Source organism: Patiria miniata, unplaced genomic scaffold (genome assembly GCF_015706575.1).
Source record: "Patiria miniata isolate m_02_andy unplaced genomic scaffold, ASM1570657v1 HiC_scaffold_16, whole genome shotgun sequence".
NCBI classification, from domain to species: Eukaryota; Metazoa; Echinodermata; class Asteroidea; order Valvatida; family Asterinidae; genus Patiria; species Patiria miniata.
In genome coordinates, this window is record NW_024037054.1 from 3259183 (window position 1) to 3275304 (window position 16122).

A 16122-nucleotide genomic window follows, 5' to 3' on the forward strand; every position below is an offset into this window, starting at 1 on the left:
CATACAATCCCAATGGTGTTCCCATGGTGTCCATAAAATCCCCATGATGTTCCCATGGTGTTCATTAATTCCACATGGTGTTCCCATGATGTCCATAAAATCCCCATGGTGTTCCCATGGTGTCCGTAAAATCCCCATGGTGTTCCCATGGAGCTCATAAAATCCCCATGGTGTTCCCATGGAGCTCGTAAAATCCCCATGGTGTTCCCATGTTGTCCATGCAATATCCATGGTGTTCCCATGGGTTTCCCATGATGATCATTTTAACTTACATGGTGTTCTTGATGACCCCATGGGTTTCCCATGGGGTCCCATGGGAATCCCATGGGACCCCATGGGAATCCCATGGGATGCTCATGGGACATTTCTGTAAGGGCAGGGTTTGTTGTCCCCCTCTTTTGAAACCCGGAAGGCCAGTTCTCTTTACTGTTTTTATGAATTCACTCTAGGTATACATTTTGGACTTTTAGTCTGCCCTTCATGAATATAAAAATATTTAATTTGGTCTAATAGATGATATGTGAACACAACGTTTCGATTTGGAGTACGGTGAAATCTATCGCGATTCTACCGCGATAGGTCAATACAGCGGCGATGCATGGCGATGGCCCTCGTCTCATTGATACAACGCCTACTTGGATTGGTCTGTTTTGCCATCATAGCGCGTAACCACATTTCCTATTGGATGAATTTCCATTGTAGAGGGATGCACATGTTCACATGTGATAATCACTGCCACATATCTTGCAGCATGTACTGGCGCGCGCGCGCGACACGCTGCTGCTCTCAGTATATACAATGTATACTGCATAGTAGCCTTGACCAAGGCTACCAGCTTGTTCCCATACGAGCTTGTTCCCGCTATCGCACACCGCGCGCGCCGCGACACAATCACTAGTTGCACTATACCGTTAGCCTCAACGACCCTTGCGTGTGCTTTGTGTGCATGTACGTACGCCCCACACACACTTCCGCAAACAGCCGTACAGTATTAAGTCGAGGCGGAAGCCTCGACTTACTGTACGGCTGTTTGCGGAAGTGAGTGTGGGGCGTACGTACATGCACACAAAGCACACGCAAGGGTCGTTGGGGCTAACGGTATAGTACAAGATTGTGTTGCTGCGCGCGCGGTGTGCGGTAGCGGGAACAAGCTCATAATGGGAACAACTGGTAGCCTTGGTCAAGGCTAACTGCATAGGGACACATTTACCAGGGGGACACTTTCACCGTTGGGCAGGGGGACAATTTTACCTGGAGGGGGACAAATCTACCTAGGTAAAAGTGTCCCCCCGGACACATTTACCGGGTCACAAGCCGGTAAATGTGTCCGGGGGGACACATTTACCAGGGGGACAGAATTACCTGTCACACCGGCCCTAGATTGCCACTGGTTGTCTTATTCTGCTGGACTGGGTGCACCGGTCAAAATAGGAAACCCATCCGCCGAGCGAGCTCATGAATAAAAGTTATCATCCCCTAAAAAAAATCTATATTACTGAGTTCTGAGAGTCATAACATTGGGGAATTGAAGAGATATGACAATGAACCTCTGGCCCGGAATTGGGGCTTCCAATTCTGAGCATGCAATTGGGCTCAAAAGTGGCGCTATTGTTGCCATGTTTTGGAGGGATCGCAAGATGGCTACTTTTCCGCTTCTTGAAAAATAGGGGTCGTCTTGTTTTGAGAATTTCTCGAAAAGTCAATGGTCAACCCACCCAAAAATCAAAGGAAAATTTAAGATGACATGTTGATCATCATTCTTCTGTGTAGCTTAAATACGTGTGAGAGTTCTGAGTAGTTTTAAAAGAATTTTGATGTACACGTATCTGCATTTAGCGCTGGTGTCTATGGGAATTTTAGCCGTAGCGGAATAAAGGAGGCCCTCTGTTGTCAGATTATTGCTTACTTTGGGTCGCACTAAACAGCGTCAACACAGCGTCAACACAGCGTCAACACAGCGTCAACACAGCGTCAACACAGCGTCAACACAGCGTCAACACATGACAGAAGCGTCAACACACCGTCAACACATCCAAAACACATTCTGAATTGACAAAAAGGGCATATAATTGTGAAACATACAATAAAAGAGAATTTCCATTGGATTGAGTTTCCATTTCGTTGTTAAAAATATCGTATTTTCACGCGAAAAAAATGACCTTAACTTGCACGGCCTTTGTCCGCCATCTTGACTTTGCACAAAGCTTGGACTACACCATTTCAAGTAGGGGTGTGTAGGTAATGACATTATCTTGTCATAAACAACAGAGGGCGCCTTGCTGCAGACTAGACAGAGGGATACCAGATCTGTGTGAGGACTAAGGATCGGAGGAGTGGTAGATCATTATTTTGTGAGTTGTGTTTATGTTTTGGTCTTTGCAGATATTTTTAACACTGGCGACCCCGGCCGCGTCCCTCTCTGTTGGTTTATTGTACAACGCTATCACCCTTTAGAATAATGGTATGGTCCGCGCTGCCACTGAGGCAACATGGCGGGTGTTCGGCAGCCGATCTCGGAGCGGCACGGAGAGCCAATTTTCTTGAACTACAAATCGCGATTTTCAGACGTTTAACCTATTGATTTTAAGCACAAATCTTGTTTCTGTCCATACTGTATGGGTTACATACTGCTTTTGTCAATTTTAATGCATTTTGGATGTGTTGACGCTGTGTTGACGCTGTGTTGACGCTTTGGAGTGTGTTGACGCTGTGTTGACGCTGTTTAGTATGACCGCTTACTTTGACCTTTGACAGTTGCGAAGGACGCGCCATATTTTTCTTGCACTCAAACTGGGCATTTTTGGGCAACACTGTTTAGAATGTAAAATTCATACGAAAGGTTGTTACCTAACATGCCTAAGAAACAAGGTAAGATAACAATTTTGTTGCGACGGTAGAAAATGACATTGAAAGCCTGTCACCTGCACTGTTCGATATTAGCAATGGCAATGCATTACCAATGCGGAATGCCAACGATTTCTGCACAAACCATGCAAACATACATGTACAATGACTAGAGTGTCATGAGTGTGAACCATTTAAAACCCCAAAAATTATATTTCATGTTTAAAAAAATATGTAGCACACTAGCACCAAACATAATTATGACTGAAAAAGCCAATTTCATAAGCTACTTTTACAGTTTTACTCAAGTTTTAGATGAAAAAAATACTGAAATTGGTCAATCCGTTCAAAGAATATCACCATTTAAACACAATGGCCCTAAAATGAGTAAAACTTGTTTCGTCCAAAAAAAAATGCATTTTCAAGAATCGTCGTCACAATTGTCTTTTAACATCACCAGCAATCATTCTCAGTTTAAACGTTCAAATATTCAACATAGGGCCTACTCCTAGAACTATGAGGCTCCACGTGAGCGGAGCCTCATAGATCAAGAAGCCCGCAAAATTGCCTGCAGCACAAAACACAAATAAAGTACAAAAACGTCCATCAAAATGCAGCCATTTCACACAGAACCGCTGCACAGTTTGCCCCTATACTCCGTACTTTATCTCTTGACATACTCACGTATCTTGTGCGGAACTAACATAGGTGGATTCTGTCGGTTTTTAGGCCAAAATGATGAAAAATATGCCCTTTCCGCACTGAGCCAACCTGACACTTGAAACGTGCACGCATATGATCGAGCGATGATTTTCGGTTCGCTCGGAGCGCGCCACGGGGGGTACGGTACAAGCGAAATGATGTGCATGCGTACAAGTGCATGTACCGTACCCTCCGCGGCGCGCTCCGAGCGAACCGAAAATCATCGTCTCGATCATAATGCGTGCACGTTTCAAGTGTCAGGTTGGCTCAATGCGGAAAGGGCATATTTTTCATCATTTTGGCCTAAAAACTGACAGAATCCACCTATGTTAGTTCCGCACAAGATACGTGAGTATGTCAAGAGATAAAGTACGGAGTATAGGGGCAAACTGTGCAGCGGTTCTGTGTGAAATGGCTGCATTTTGATGGACGTTTTTGTACTTTATTAGTGTTTTGTGCTGCAGGCAATTTTGCGGGCTTCTTGATCTATGAGGCTCCGTACATAGAGTACATAGGGCCTACAGTCTTTTTGAAGGCCCGTCTTTTAAAAAAAAGTAGATTTTATAAATTATAGGCCTATTGTTTGCCTAACCGGGATTGTTAATAAAGATATTGTGCACTACAGGTGGTGACAGTTGTTGAAACAAGTATTCTGTGTCATTTTCTTTGTTGTTCCAAACAGTCAAAACACACAATAAATTGCTTTTTTTGGACGAGAAAGGTTTTAGGGTCGTTGCGTTTAAATGGTGATATTCTTTGAACGGATTGAGCAATTTCAGTATTTTTTTCATCTAAAAGGAGCTTATGAAATTGGCTTTCCAGTCATTATTATTTTTGGTGCTACATATTTTTTTTAAATATGAAATATGTTTTTTGGGGTTTGGGTTCCGCTTTTTTTGACTCACCCTGTATTTGTCCACATCATAAGGAAAACCAGCACTGCCTTGTGTAATTGAGAGAGTGAGATCAAATAACTGTAATTGCTATAACATGACCACGCACTTACTTTGTTTGCAACATATAATTAACTCTAGTCAGAGTCAGACCAACGGTTTGTGCTTAATAGCAAATGGTCGGATTCTCCCTCTCCCCCCCCCCCCACCCCGGTTGAAAATACCGGGCCCCCTCTTTCCCTATTTCCATTTGATCTGATTTTTATTCCATTGCCATGTACAGTAAAATAAGCTAAGGGACGCTAGCCCATCTTACCAGTCAACATGGCTCCCGTTGATTGGGACCAAATCATGGGGCTAGATGCCAAGGAGCTAACGGAAGAGACCGCCGATGAATTGTACAGAACACTCTCAAAGGTAGGTAGAATCATCAGTTTTCAACGTTGGGGCAAGATTACCATATGCGAAGTTCACTAATTTTCCTCAGTATTGACTAACAAGCCCCCAGATAGCAATTTCATGTCATCAAAGTCAATTTGAGCAGTGAGAAAATACAAGCATTTTCTTAGAAAACACTTAGAATTTTTCAGTCCACTCTCATAGGGTTTGTACACAGAGTGTTGAGTGAACTTCGTATATGGAAATCTTTCCAAAGTTGGTTATCCTCGAGTCACCATAATTGACGCAGGTAACGCTTGCAACGCGCGCGCGCATTGTCCAACGCAAATTGAATGCGAGTGCGTCAAAACATATCCTCGTCGTTTTAGGTGGACTGACAATATAAAGTTGTAGAATTTAATTAATCTTATAGAGCTTTCAAAATGCAATTAAATAAGGGGTCCAATAGCTGCATAGGGCAATCGGTTCTGAAGTTATCGCAATTTTCAAGTTGTTCTTTTTGCTAAAAAGGATGCTCATTTTAGGTTGAAATAAATGTGACCACATCAGTTAAAGAGGATGTGGAATGCTCGAAGACATTTCCGTCATTTTTCGGGTAAATGTAGCCTAAGGTGTGATGAAATAAAAACGACTATTGTTTCTGTCATGAAATGAGTACAAAAGGTACTTTTGAGAGCTGTTTTTCAGGTCCAGTTTCGACCCGAACGTGCAACTGTGTAAATGTCGTCGTTGTGGGCAGCAAACAAAACACAGTAAATCGTGACGTAATAAACAGGACTCCCGATGCACAGTAGCATACACGAGTCCTGTTTATTACGTCACGATTTACTGTGTTTTGTTTGCTGCCCGCAACGACGACTTTTACACAGTTGCACGTTCGGGTCGAAACTGGACCTGAAAAACAGCTCTCAAAAGTACCTTTTGTACTCATTTCATGACAGAAACAATAGTCGTTTTTATTTCATCACACCTTAGGCTACATATACCCGAAAAATGACGGAAATGTCTTCGAGCATTCCACAACCTCTTTAAGTGTGTACAGACATGTATGGGAAATTTACACACACTGTTGCAAAGAATAATGGCATCGCTGTTTTGTGGGATCTACAACTTTTTTCGGGACCTTATTTTACTACAAACCATTTTATTACAAACCAAGCTTTCTAAGGTCAACTACACCCCACAGTTATTGGGTTTCTTTTATGTTTAGAGCACATTTTTGTATAGCCTTGTATGTGTTTTTCCATGTCAAAAAAAGGGTCACACAAACTGTGGTAATTTTGGGCATGAAAATAGCGCCCTCAACTTCAGTGGGGATGATTCAACCTTTGACAAAGGTGGGTAGACTGAGATGACATCCTAAAAAATTGTCCTAATTGAAACCTCAATCCTCCAAAATCAACCAGGCGCTCTTGGAGGATTTTGGAAGATTGATGCTGTAATAATCACTGCACTTTATAAGGCCGGTTAATACTTCATGCGAATACGAAGCAAAACTGACGTCATGTCCTGCGAGTAGACTGGTTCCACTTACCCATGTTATCAATTTTGATAGGGGGCAAGAACCAGTCTTACTTGCCAGAACTGAATTATCGTTGGGTCGCAAATAATACAAAATTTCTAAAGTAATCTTTCCATAACTAAACATTGGCCATTCTGATCAATGTCTCCACCATCCCATTATTCCTTTTCAAGATGCCAAAATTAAAGAAACAACACTCCTGTGCTTTCACGGAGCAAATAACCCGCTGACTCCCTGTCAGTCCTTTCTTTTCAAGAACAGTCACGGTTAGAAGTGCATACCAGATAGGTCATCAGTTTGTGTGGTCTTGTGGTGTCATACAATGCTCGCTGCCCGCTACATGTTCACGTACGGTTCAGTAGTGGGAGAATTGGGAGATTTCAAAAGCTGGTTTCACTTGAACATCCCATTCAGCTCACAGCCACACCAACAAAAAGTGACACTTGAGGTGCCTCATGCAATGCCCTCCACGATGATTGGGTATAGATTGCGAGATTCATTGACCACTTGGTACCCTGCTGAATCCAACAGGATCCAACTACATGTATATCATAAACCCGTTGGCGCCTGTTGGATTGAGCAGTAATCCTCTGTTACAAATGTACACACATGTCATATTCAGAGTCGGATTCTATTGAGTACTGATAAGTAACGCCAAGTTGGACTCTGTTTGATCCAGCAGACAACTAAAAATTAGGCACAGTTGGATTCTATTAGATTGAGCAGGAAGTAACCGCTGGACTCTGTCGGATTTAGCAGGGTAGTCCTGAGGAACCCTTAGGGGGTAAGGGTTAAACAACACTTTAGAATTGTCATGGTGAAAAAGTGGATGGGATTCTCTGATCAGTCGAATGGACAGGCTATTCGTGAGCCAAGAAGACTGCTAACGAGTGATTGCAGTCACTATTAGAGACCATGGAGCAAATTAGGGGATGTTCCAGATATTTTCATTAGCTTGTGACATAAAAATTGGAAGGCTTGAATTTTTTCTCTCCAAAATCCAAACCGAATAGTTGAAGCGTTTTTATTCCACCACTTGTTTGGTACATGCTCGCCTGTCTCAAACAGATGTAATTCAATTTTTTTGTTCCCCTGACCCTTGACCTCGCAGGCTGCCCCATCGGACTCGGAGGCCCCAGACCGGCTGCTCCAGTTGTTCGAGGTATCGCGGGCCATCATGCAGATCAAGAGTGAGCAAGCTCATGTAGCCATGGAGGAACTGGATAACATGGCCCAGGAACAGGGCCAGGAAGGGGTCCGCAATGGTAAGCACCTGCAGTCTAGAATGAAGTCTGGGCTCAAAGACTTAATGAAGTCTGGGTCCAAGGCTTAATGAAGTCTGGGTCCAAGGCTTAATGAAGTCTGGATCTAAGACTTAATGAAGTCTGGGTCCAAGACTTGATGAAGTCTGGGTCCAAGACTTGATGAAGTCTGGGTCCAAGACTTGATGAAGTCTGGATCTAAGACTTAATGAAGTCTGGGTCCAAGACTTGATGAAGTCTGGGTCTAAGATTTGATGAAGTCTGGGTCCAAGACTTGATGAAGTCTGGGTCCAAGACTTAATGAAATCTGGGTCCAAGACTTGATGAAGTCTGGGTCTAAGACTTGATGTAGTCTGGGTCCAAGACTTGATGAAGTCTGGGTCCAAGACTTGATGAAGTCTGGGTCCAAGACTTGATGAAGTCTGGGCCAAGACTTGATGAAGTCTGGGTCCAAGGCTTGATGAAGTCTGGATCTAAGACTTAATGAAGTCTGGGTCCAAGACTTGATGAAGTCTGGGTCTAAGATTTGATGAAGTCTGGGTCCAAGACTTGATGAAGTCTGGGTCCAAGACTTAATGAAGTCTGGGTCCAAGACTTAATGAATTCTGGGTCCAAGGCTCAATTTAATTTTTTTGGCTGGTCCAGACGGGCTGGACTATTATCTTTGTAACTCACTTACTAAGACCATGTCCGAATCACTTGGTTAGGCCAATCAACATTGATGTTTAGGTTTTATCACTCAAGATTAAAAAAAAAAATCGGTCGGGAGGGGAATTTAAATTATATATTTTATAAATTCCACTTCTTCACATTCAAAGTGAACTGAGGGGACAACGTCAGATAAACCTAAAAGAAGACACAACAGACGTGAAAACTACTTAATATTAAGTACCAGTCAGCTGTTTAATGACCTAGGGTTTGTGTCTAGAATTTAGAAAGGGTAATGAACCTCACTGTTTATAGCAGACTAGGTTTACAGTTGACTGAGTGTTCAAACAAACAACGCAACAATTGGCCTACCCGCCATGCCAGCTAGATGTCCAACTTTGAACTTAAAAACTTTATGACCACGAGTACTGTACTACAGGCGCTCACTGTATGGTGCCTAGAGCATTGTCGTATCAATACCACATCGACTCGTCATGGTTCCCGACTGTACTATGAAATATACACTGCATTAGCATAATAAATTCTGCATGGTGTCTAGAGCGTTGTCGTATCAATACCACATCGACTTGTCATGGTTCCTGACTATACTATGACGTATGCATTAGTACGGGGACCGGGTACCCGATTGAAAAACCCACGGGTACCTGTAAAAGAGCACAATCCCAAACGCCAAATCCGGGGAGTTGCTGTTCATATTATTCATAAAGGTCCACACTTGTAATACTTCCACATCGGTGCATCGATGTAGCTAGATGCAAGTGTGTACAGTGAGTTTTATAGCTTAACGGTGTAAACTGCAATTTTCTCGAGCGTCATAAATGTGAAATGTGTCTTCTTATCCCATGTAGCCTGGATTTCATTTTGAAAATCTCCCACAAATGACATTCTTAACCTTTCTTTTTCATTGTCTGAGAATTTACTAAACAATATGAAAAGTTGGTTACGGGTACCTGATCCCGTAATCTGGAACTGGTTCCTGACATCAACGGTCGGGTACTTGGGTACCCGGTTCCGATGCACAGCCCTGCAGTATTTTTGGTCTGAGGTCGGCAAAATTGGCTACATCTAGATGCTCTGGTGTTTTTTTACCCTTTTTCTTTTTGGAAGTAAACTTTTCTTCTCTTTGACTGTACAGAGCAAGCACTGCTGGATCAGATCAAAGAATTGGAAGAAGAAAACAAGAGACTACAGGTAAGTAGATGTTTAGTTCCCTGAATCATTCCATTTCGTTTCCTTGAGAATTCAGTCTAGGTGCCAGACTATTTGAGTCTAGCTCCCAGACCAATTTGGTCTAGTTCCTTGACACAAGTATTATTCTTCACCTGCCATTCAGTCTAGTTCCCTGAACCATTTAAGTTCTCTTTCCTGAACAATCTTGTTCCGTACCCTGCACAATTAATTTTTGTATCAGCCTAGTTCCACAGTCCTATTTCATTGAGATTCACAATCTACTCTGTCAGTCTGGTTCCCTGATCCATTCAACTAAGTACCCTGACATTAAATCAATAATGTCTTTAGTTTTGGACTTATGCCAAGTTTGAAAAGGCTTGTAATATTGTCATAACCATAAGTGTTATTATTAATCATTTCTGGTAATGAAACCAAGGATTCCTCAAAAGCGCCCTAGGCACTGTAGCTCGCAAGCCTGAAGAAACCTGTGGAGAGGAGACAATGAGAAGAAGTTACAGTTTTAGAGGTGGGAGGAAAGCCCAGAAGAATATTCTGGGGAAAACCCACGGAATCAGGCAGGGACCGAAAACCCAATCCACATATTGGCCCAGGCGGGACTCGAACCTGGGTCACAGCGGTGGAAGGCGAGGAAAGTACCACTACGCCAACCTGACTCCCCTGTTGAATACTTTGAAATGTGCAATTTTTTTCTGCCATTTGTTTTGTCTTACTTTGTCAGATTCAGAATGCCATAGTGAAAACTCCTTGTGCTGCATTGGCGCAACAACTTAGATAAAAAAAAATTGAAACATGTCACACTTTGGACCCTAGATTTATGTTGCATCATTTCACACGTGCTTCATTGCTTCCAGTCGCACCACATAACCTCCCTTCAGTCTCCTGCGACGGGCAGAGCATACTGTCCAAACTCACAAACTCACAAACTCACAAAGAGATTTGTCACATGGTGGTGCTACCGTAAACTTTATCTTATTGCTACCTTCACCATGCAAACCTTCAAATCTCATTCATCTTTTTTGTTCTTCCTAATAGCGTATGGGTGGTGCCTCAGGTTCCAGGGACATCCGTTCCCTCCAGAACGAGATCCACGAGTTGAGTCGGCAGTCGGACCTTCTCCAGCGAGAACTCAAAGAGAAAGATCGGGAACTGATCAAGGAGAGACGAGACGGGGAGAGGGTGAGTCACAGCCCACCAAATACCAACCCTCCAGGGTAGAATTCTTGTCCAGTAAGCCTGCCCTATGCAACAATTAACATGCAACAGTTCAGAGATGAAACTTTTCCGATTTTAATCTAAAATCCAACTTTTTCAAATTTAGTTCCAAAATTCTAATTTTTCTGATGATCTTTCCCCCGACACTAGCTCTCTGTCAATAGGCACTTGTGTTGATTTCCCAATTCAGCTTAAGAGGCCCTTGTTTTCCCTAACAAAGTATATTTTTAAGATTTGTGACTAATCACCTTGACATCAGTTACAGTCATCAATTCTGTTTGGTTTTTGTTTTGAACTTGTTTAGTTTGCATCAAGAGCAGAGGAAGCTGAACGGGAGATCCGGGAGCTGAAGCGAGACGTAAGTTATTGGAGCAATGTCCATAAGATGGAATATTTGCGTCGGGTTGATGTCAATCAAATTAGGTTTTGCCCTTCACCAATGTAAAAACACTGTGTACTCAGTGCGTTACCTCCCGAGTGAAAGTTGGAAAAAATTACTTGGGTGGGACAGTTGTAAATCAAGTACTCTGTGCACCAAAAGCACATGGTGCTCTTTCTAAAAACTTTCTAAAAAGCACGTGTGTATACTTGTTTGAACACCTCTGGCCCGAAGAATGCGCAACTTACAATGTATTTTTATTCTAAATGCGCGCAAATCCCAAACAAAAAGACCAAATATTTTTTGGTCGGTCAGATGAGGGCAACAGATTTTGTTTTTTTGGCCTAATGTTGATATGATTTATTAGATGTAAATGAGTTTAGTAAGAAATATTTTTCAATTGCTTGTAATTCAGTACCCGATGATGTCATTATGACATTATTGTAATATGCTTACCTTGGAATCAGGGTCGATGATTGTTCCAAGTTTCAAGTTAATCCAGTGTACCATGAAGAAGTGACTGAACAACTGATGAACACACATGACTACCTTCTTCCCTTTTTACACAATTTCCCCTGCTAAAACTATGGTTTATTTTGTATATGTATACTATTTTGGTAAAATATTGATCTTCAGCTTTTAGGTAGGGTAGATCATTTGTCATTTGTGCATTGTTTTTCATTTGAAGAGACAAAAGTGCTCAAAATCTAAAGACGAGTGCTTAATAACTAACTTGAAGAAGTTTTAGCTCAGTGAATGCTGTGTATTCCAAGAAAACAATATTCTAGGATCTCGATTTCAATCCGAAAGTTGCAGAGTTATGTTTTGAATTGCGTCCGAAATCAGCATCCAGGACACCTTCTCATTCAGCCGATTGTATCTACGTGATGTCACGCACAGAACTGTCAACGCTTGTGCGCACCCGTTCACGGATTCGCCAAACTACAAACCAACTACTAACATAAATTTCCAAAAATGCGTCACAAGACACATCTTTGGAAATGGCCTTCTTTTATTGTTTCCTTCAAAGTGACAGCATGCCAGAAGGAAAAATTTCACAGGGAGTTTAGTGCCATTACTATCTTTAAACCAAGTAAGCTTTTCAACAATAATTTAATCAGTAACTTTTTGGATAGCTGCAAATGATCTTCTCTACCTTTAAGTGAAATGTGCATTTCAATGCATTACTCTATTCAATATTTAATTGTCAATTTTAAAGTCAAAAACTGACATCAATGTCTTTTTTCCTGTTTGGGCTGGTTTCCACTTCCAGAATGACATGTTACGCACAGACCTGCGGGATTACCAGCGCCAGATGGAATCGCAACGTGAGGGCATGCTCCAACGGCGCGGGGACGACGCGGAGGTTCACGACAAGTTGCGCTTGAAGAACAGAGAATTGAACGACCAACTTGAAGAAATTCAGGTTCGTAAAAGTGCTCGCCTCTCACTGCTGTGGCCCGAGTTTGATTCCCGGGTCGTATATGAGTACAGTGGTTTATTGATTTTTTCCTGACCAACGAGGGTTTTTATCCTAAGTGTCTGGTTTACCTCCCTTTGCAAAATTCAACACTTTCTCTCTGGCTGTGCTCCTTGGTAAGACATGGGTCAAACGGGGGCTGCCTAATGTTGCTGCCTTTATGTGCCTTCGGCTCAACTACGTCGTAGATCCTTCGCAATTCAGCTTCTGTTGCGAGTAAGGACGATTATCCCCCCAGATGTATTTATTTAAGTGATTAATTTGTTTCCTTTATATTTTCTCCCTCCAGAATCTGACAGATGCCAATGAGAAACTTCAAGAGCAGTGTGCCGATCTGACAGCTAAGCTAGAGACAGCGGCCGTGGATATGGACAGCATGGCTGAAGCCCACGCCAAGCTCAAGCTAGTCCTCCAGCAGTCGGATACCGTGACCCAGACACTGGACAAGGAGAATGAGATTCTCCGAGAACAGGTTAGGCCTCCAAACACATTAATAATGACAATACTAATAATGTGTTTTTATAAAAGGCACATATCCATCAGTATTGGTGTTCAAGGCGCTACATCATTATTACCCTGCTCATTGGGCCAATGAAACATTTCAAATACCATCTCAGCTCCCTGGGGTGTACAGCTCGAAGCTGCCATTTTCGGCAAATAAAGCAGCTCAAATCAACCATGGCAACCATCTCTGCCCTCACAGGTACCCATTTACGTTTGGGTGGGGAGAAGCAGTGAGTGACAAAGTGCCTTGCCTTAGAAACAAGAAAGAAGAAAGAAAAAAAAATCAGCAACAAACAATAGTTTTGAATACTGAGCATATTCTAATCAGTGCCACAAAAAATGTTATGGCACAGAAACAATCCTGAAGTGATTTATTTATGACTTGCAGATTTTGCTTAGTGCACAAAATTATACATGAGTAGAAAATATATTTGTGCAACTTTACGACACACGTTTTTCAAGGCACAAACAGTTACATTCGCCTGTTTTACTATACTCTTACATGTTCACAATTATACTTTTGGCTCTGTACAAAAACATATGAAAGAGGTTGTGCCTTGCTAAGCCCAGTTTGCTAAAAACATAATTTGAAGAAAAAAATACCACCTGAAACAACAAACAACGAAACTAAACGAAACAAACTGTAATGGTTTGTGTGCTGTCCAACAAAAGTAATACATTTTGATGTTTGTAATGGTCTTTTGTATTTCGTATCTCTGGTATTTTACATGTTTTAATGTGTTAAAGAAGTATTGTAAATGTTCTATTCTTTACCTCAGGAGCAATCAAGAATCAAGGCAAATTCTACTACACTGTATTATTTGTATGCTTTATGTAGCAGTAAACCAAATAAGCCAACAATCAGTCAATCAAGGGGTCAGATTATCAAAACAATGTTGATAAATTAAAAGATTGTTTTTCTGTTTATCTAACTTGTAATAGATCGCAGATCTGACAGATCAGCTGCGGGGAAAATCCGGTGCTGACGATGAAATCATGGAAGCCCTGAACAAGAAAGTGGAGGAATGGAAAGTAAGTCCCGAAGCCCATTGACAGAGAAAATATTGCATAGAACAAAAAGTACAGAAATGTAGAAGTCACAAAAAAACGCGTTCAGTGCAGGAGGTATAAAAGAGCTTGCTTATAACATCCTGTACTGAAAACAGAAATTTAGATGGAAAGAAAAACAAGAGAATTTGTAATAATGTTAGAAATTTTATAGACATTACAATTAAAACCGCAAGGATCCAAGTGTGAATCATATTAACAGGTTATGGTTGTGTTATACTTGTTCACAAAGTTTTCTTTCTTAGAAATGTTAAAACGTCTTGATTTATTTTTCTGAAAGACCTTTTTTTCCAAATTTGGTGAGTAAAATTGAAATTTGTTTTTCACGTGACTAGTGTGCATAATCTGTCTGATTTTCTATAAAAATAATGTGTATGGAGATCCATTTCCTATCAAAGAGCATTAAACTGAATCAGGAATAGATAAATTCTGCCTGTTTGGCAAAAAAACTCGCTTAAACCTAAAATTCCAAAGATATTTTATGCCTCAGAGCCTTCTTGAATTCCCCAAAATTAAACACTGCCTAGGCACATTCCAAATTACCCTGACTTTCAAGATGAACCGATTTGCATTTAAAATAATAGTTCCTTAGCTCTACCTTCCTCAATCCTACAAAATCTGCCAAAATCCACCAGTGGAATTTGGAGGATCTGGGAGTTTATCTTTACTCTTAGGGTTAATCTTAGGGTTAATGTTTATTCCTGTCTGTACATGTGATCAGGAAGCGCTGGCCAATAAGGATGAGCAGATGGCAGAGCTGAACGATGTCATCCGACAACAGAAGGAGCAATTAACTGCCGCTCACATGGACACCGATAAAACCTCGGTTGTAGTTCTCTCACAGGTATGCACAAAACAGTAATTGTTATTATGTGGTGTTTATACAGCAGGCCTTGCGCTGCTTTTTCCTTGGCTAGCCCACCAGGCTAGCTAACTGTAGATGCTACTAGCCCATTAAGAGCTTTACTGGACCATATATGTGATGCGATCAAGCTACATGGGTCGTTTGTCTTTGGAACTTTCAATTGGAGATTCAGTCCAAAATAGGGCCACTTCATCACATCACTTCATCACATCTCTTGGTGTTGTGACTTCCATAATTTTTGAACTAAAGATGGTACCAGCATGCAGTTTTCACAGAAGTTATGCTGAGATTGTGCTCTTTTCAAATCAGTAAAAAAAAAAATTGACCAGGGTCGACAAACGACTCATTTAGCTTGATCGCATCACATATATTTTGGGTTTTACAGCTAACAGAGGGTGCTGCTTACGCGCGGCTCTGCATAGACTTTGTATCAGATGCCATCTTAAGTGATTCCGTATAACGCACAATACAGCTGCAGCCAGTTATTGTTAGAAGGTTAAAAAACGATGTGAATGAGAATACCAGTGTTGCCTGTGCGATACCTCACCGTGCCGCCGTGAGCTCTATTCTGTGCTAAGCTTCACTACAGCCCACCAGTCTACTCTTTTCGTGTGGCGATCGCGAGTGTATGCACACGCATGCTATCAAGCCGGAAAACACAAACAAAACCCCACAATGACTCAGTTTATTGCAATCCTGTATTTATTAATACCGAAAGCATTATTTTGATCTAAATTTGAACAGGTAGGTTACTGAAAAAAGTTTAAGTAGCCCTGAGTGATTTTCACTAGAATTTGTACGCCAGGCGAGTACTATTTTGAGCATGGAACAGCTTTATACCCCAAAGCATTTCACAATAACCACTCCTGTTCGTCTGGCCACGAGATCAGTACTCTGCAGCAGTGTAATCTAGTCTCAGCCCTCTCAGGTACCCAATCTTTACTTTCGAGTGGAAAGGGGCAATTGTAGTAAAGCGTCTTGCCCAAGAACACAAGCACCATGTTCTCCATCAGGGTTCAAATCATTTGCCATCACACACGAGTCGGACACCATTGAACCTCAGTGGTCCATTGACTCATCAGTCCATCACAAGTCGATCACACGGCCTGCTGTGGATTTGGAGTGCTGTGGC

General features: G+C 41.8%; 1 protein-coding gene across 1 annotated transcript in view; it reads left to right on the forward strand.

Moving 5' to 3' along the window:
• The first annotated feature begins 2723 nt into the window (after nucleotides 1-2723).
• The window catches only part of LOC119722681 (centrosomal protein of 290 kDa-like), a 65840-nt gene continuing 52441 nt past the window's right edge, over nucleotides 2724-16122 (forward strand). The window contains exons 1-10 of the mRNA XM_038192927.1: nucleotides 2724-2868; nucleotides 4723-4856; nucleotides 7472-7625; nucleotides 9427-9482; nucleotides 10515-10658; nucleotides 10999-11052; nucleotides 12347-12499; nucleotides 12843-13025; nucleotides 14000-14089; nucleotides 14847-14969. Coding sequence (XP_038048855.1) covers nucleotides 4764-4856; nucleotides 7472-7625; nucleotides 9427-9482; nucleotides 10515-10658; nucleotides 10999-11052; nucleotides 12347-12499; nucleotides 12843-13025; nucleotides 14000-14089; nucleotides 14847-14969 — 1050 coding nt within the window. The 5' untranslated portion in view covers nucleotides 2724-2868; nucleotides 4723-4763. The remainder of the gene's footprint in view (nucleotides 2869-4722; nucleotides 4857-7471; nucleotides 7626-9426; nucleotides 9483-10514; nucleotides 10659-10998; nucleotides 11053-12346; nucleotides 12500-12842; nucleotides 13026-13999; nucleotides 14090-14846; nucleotides 14970-16122) is intronic.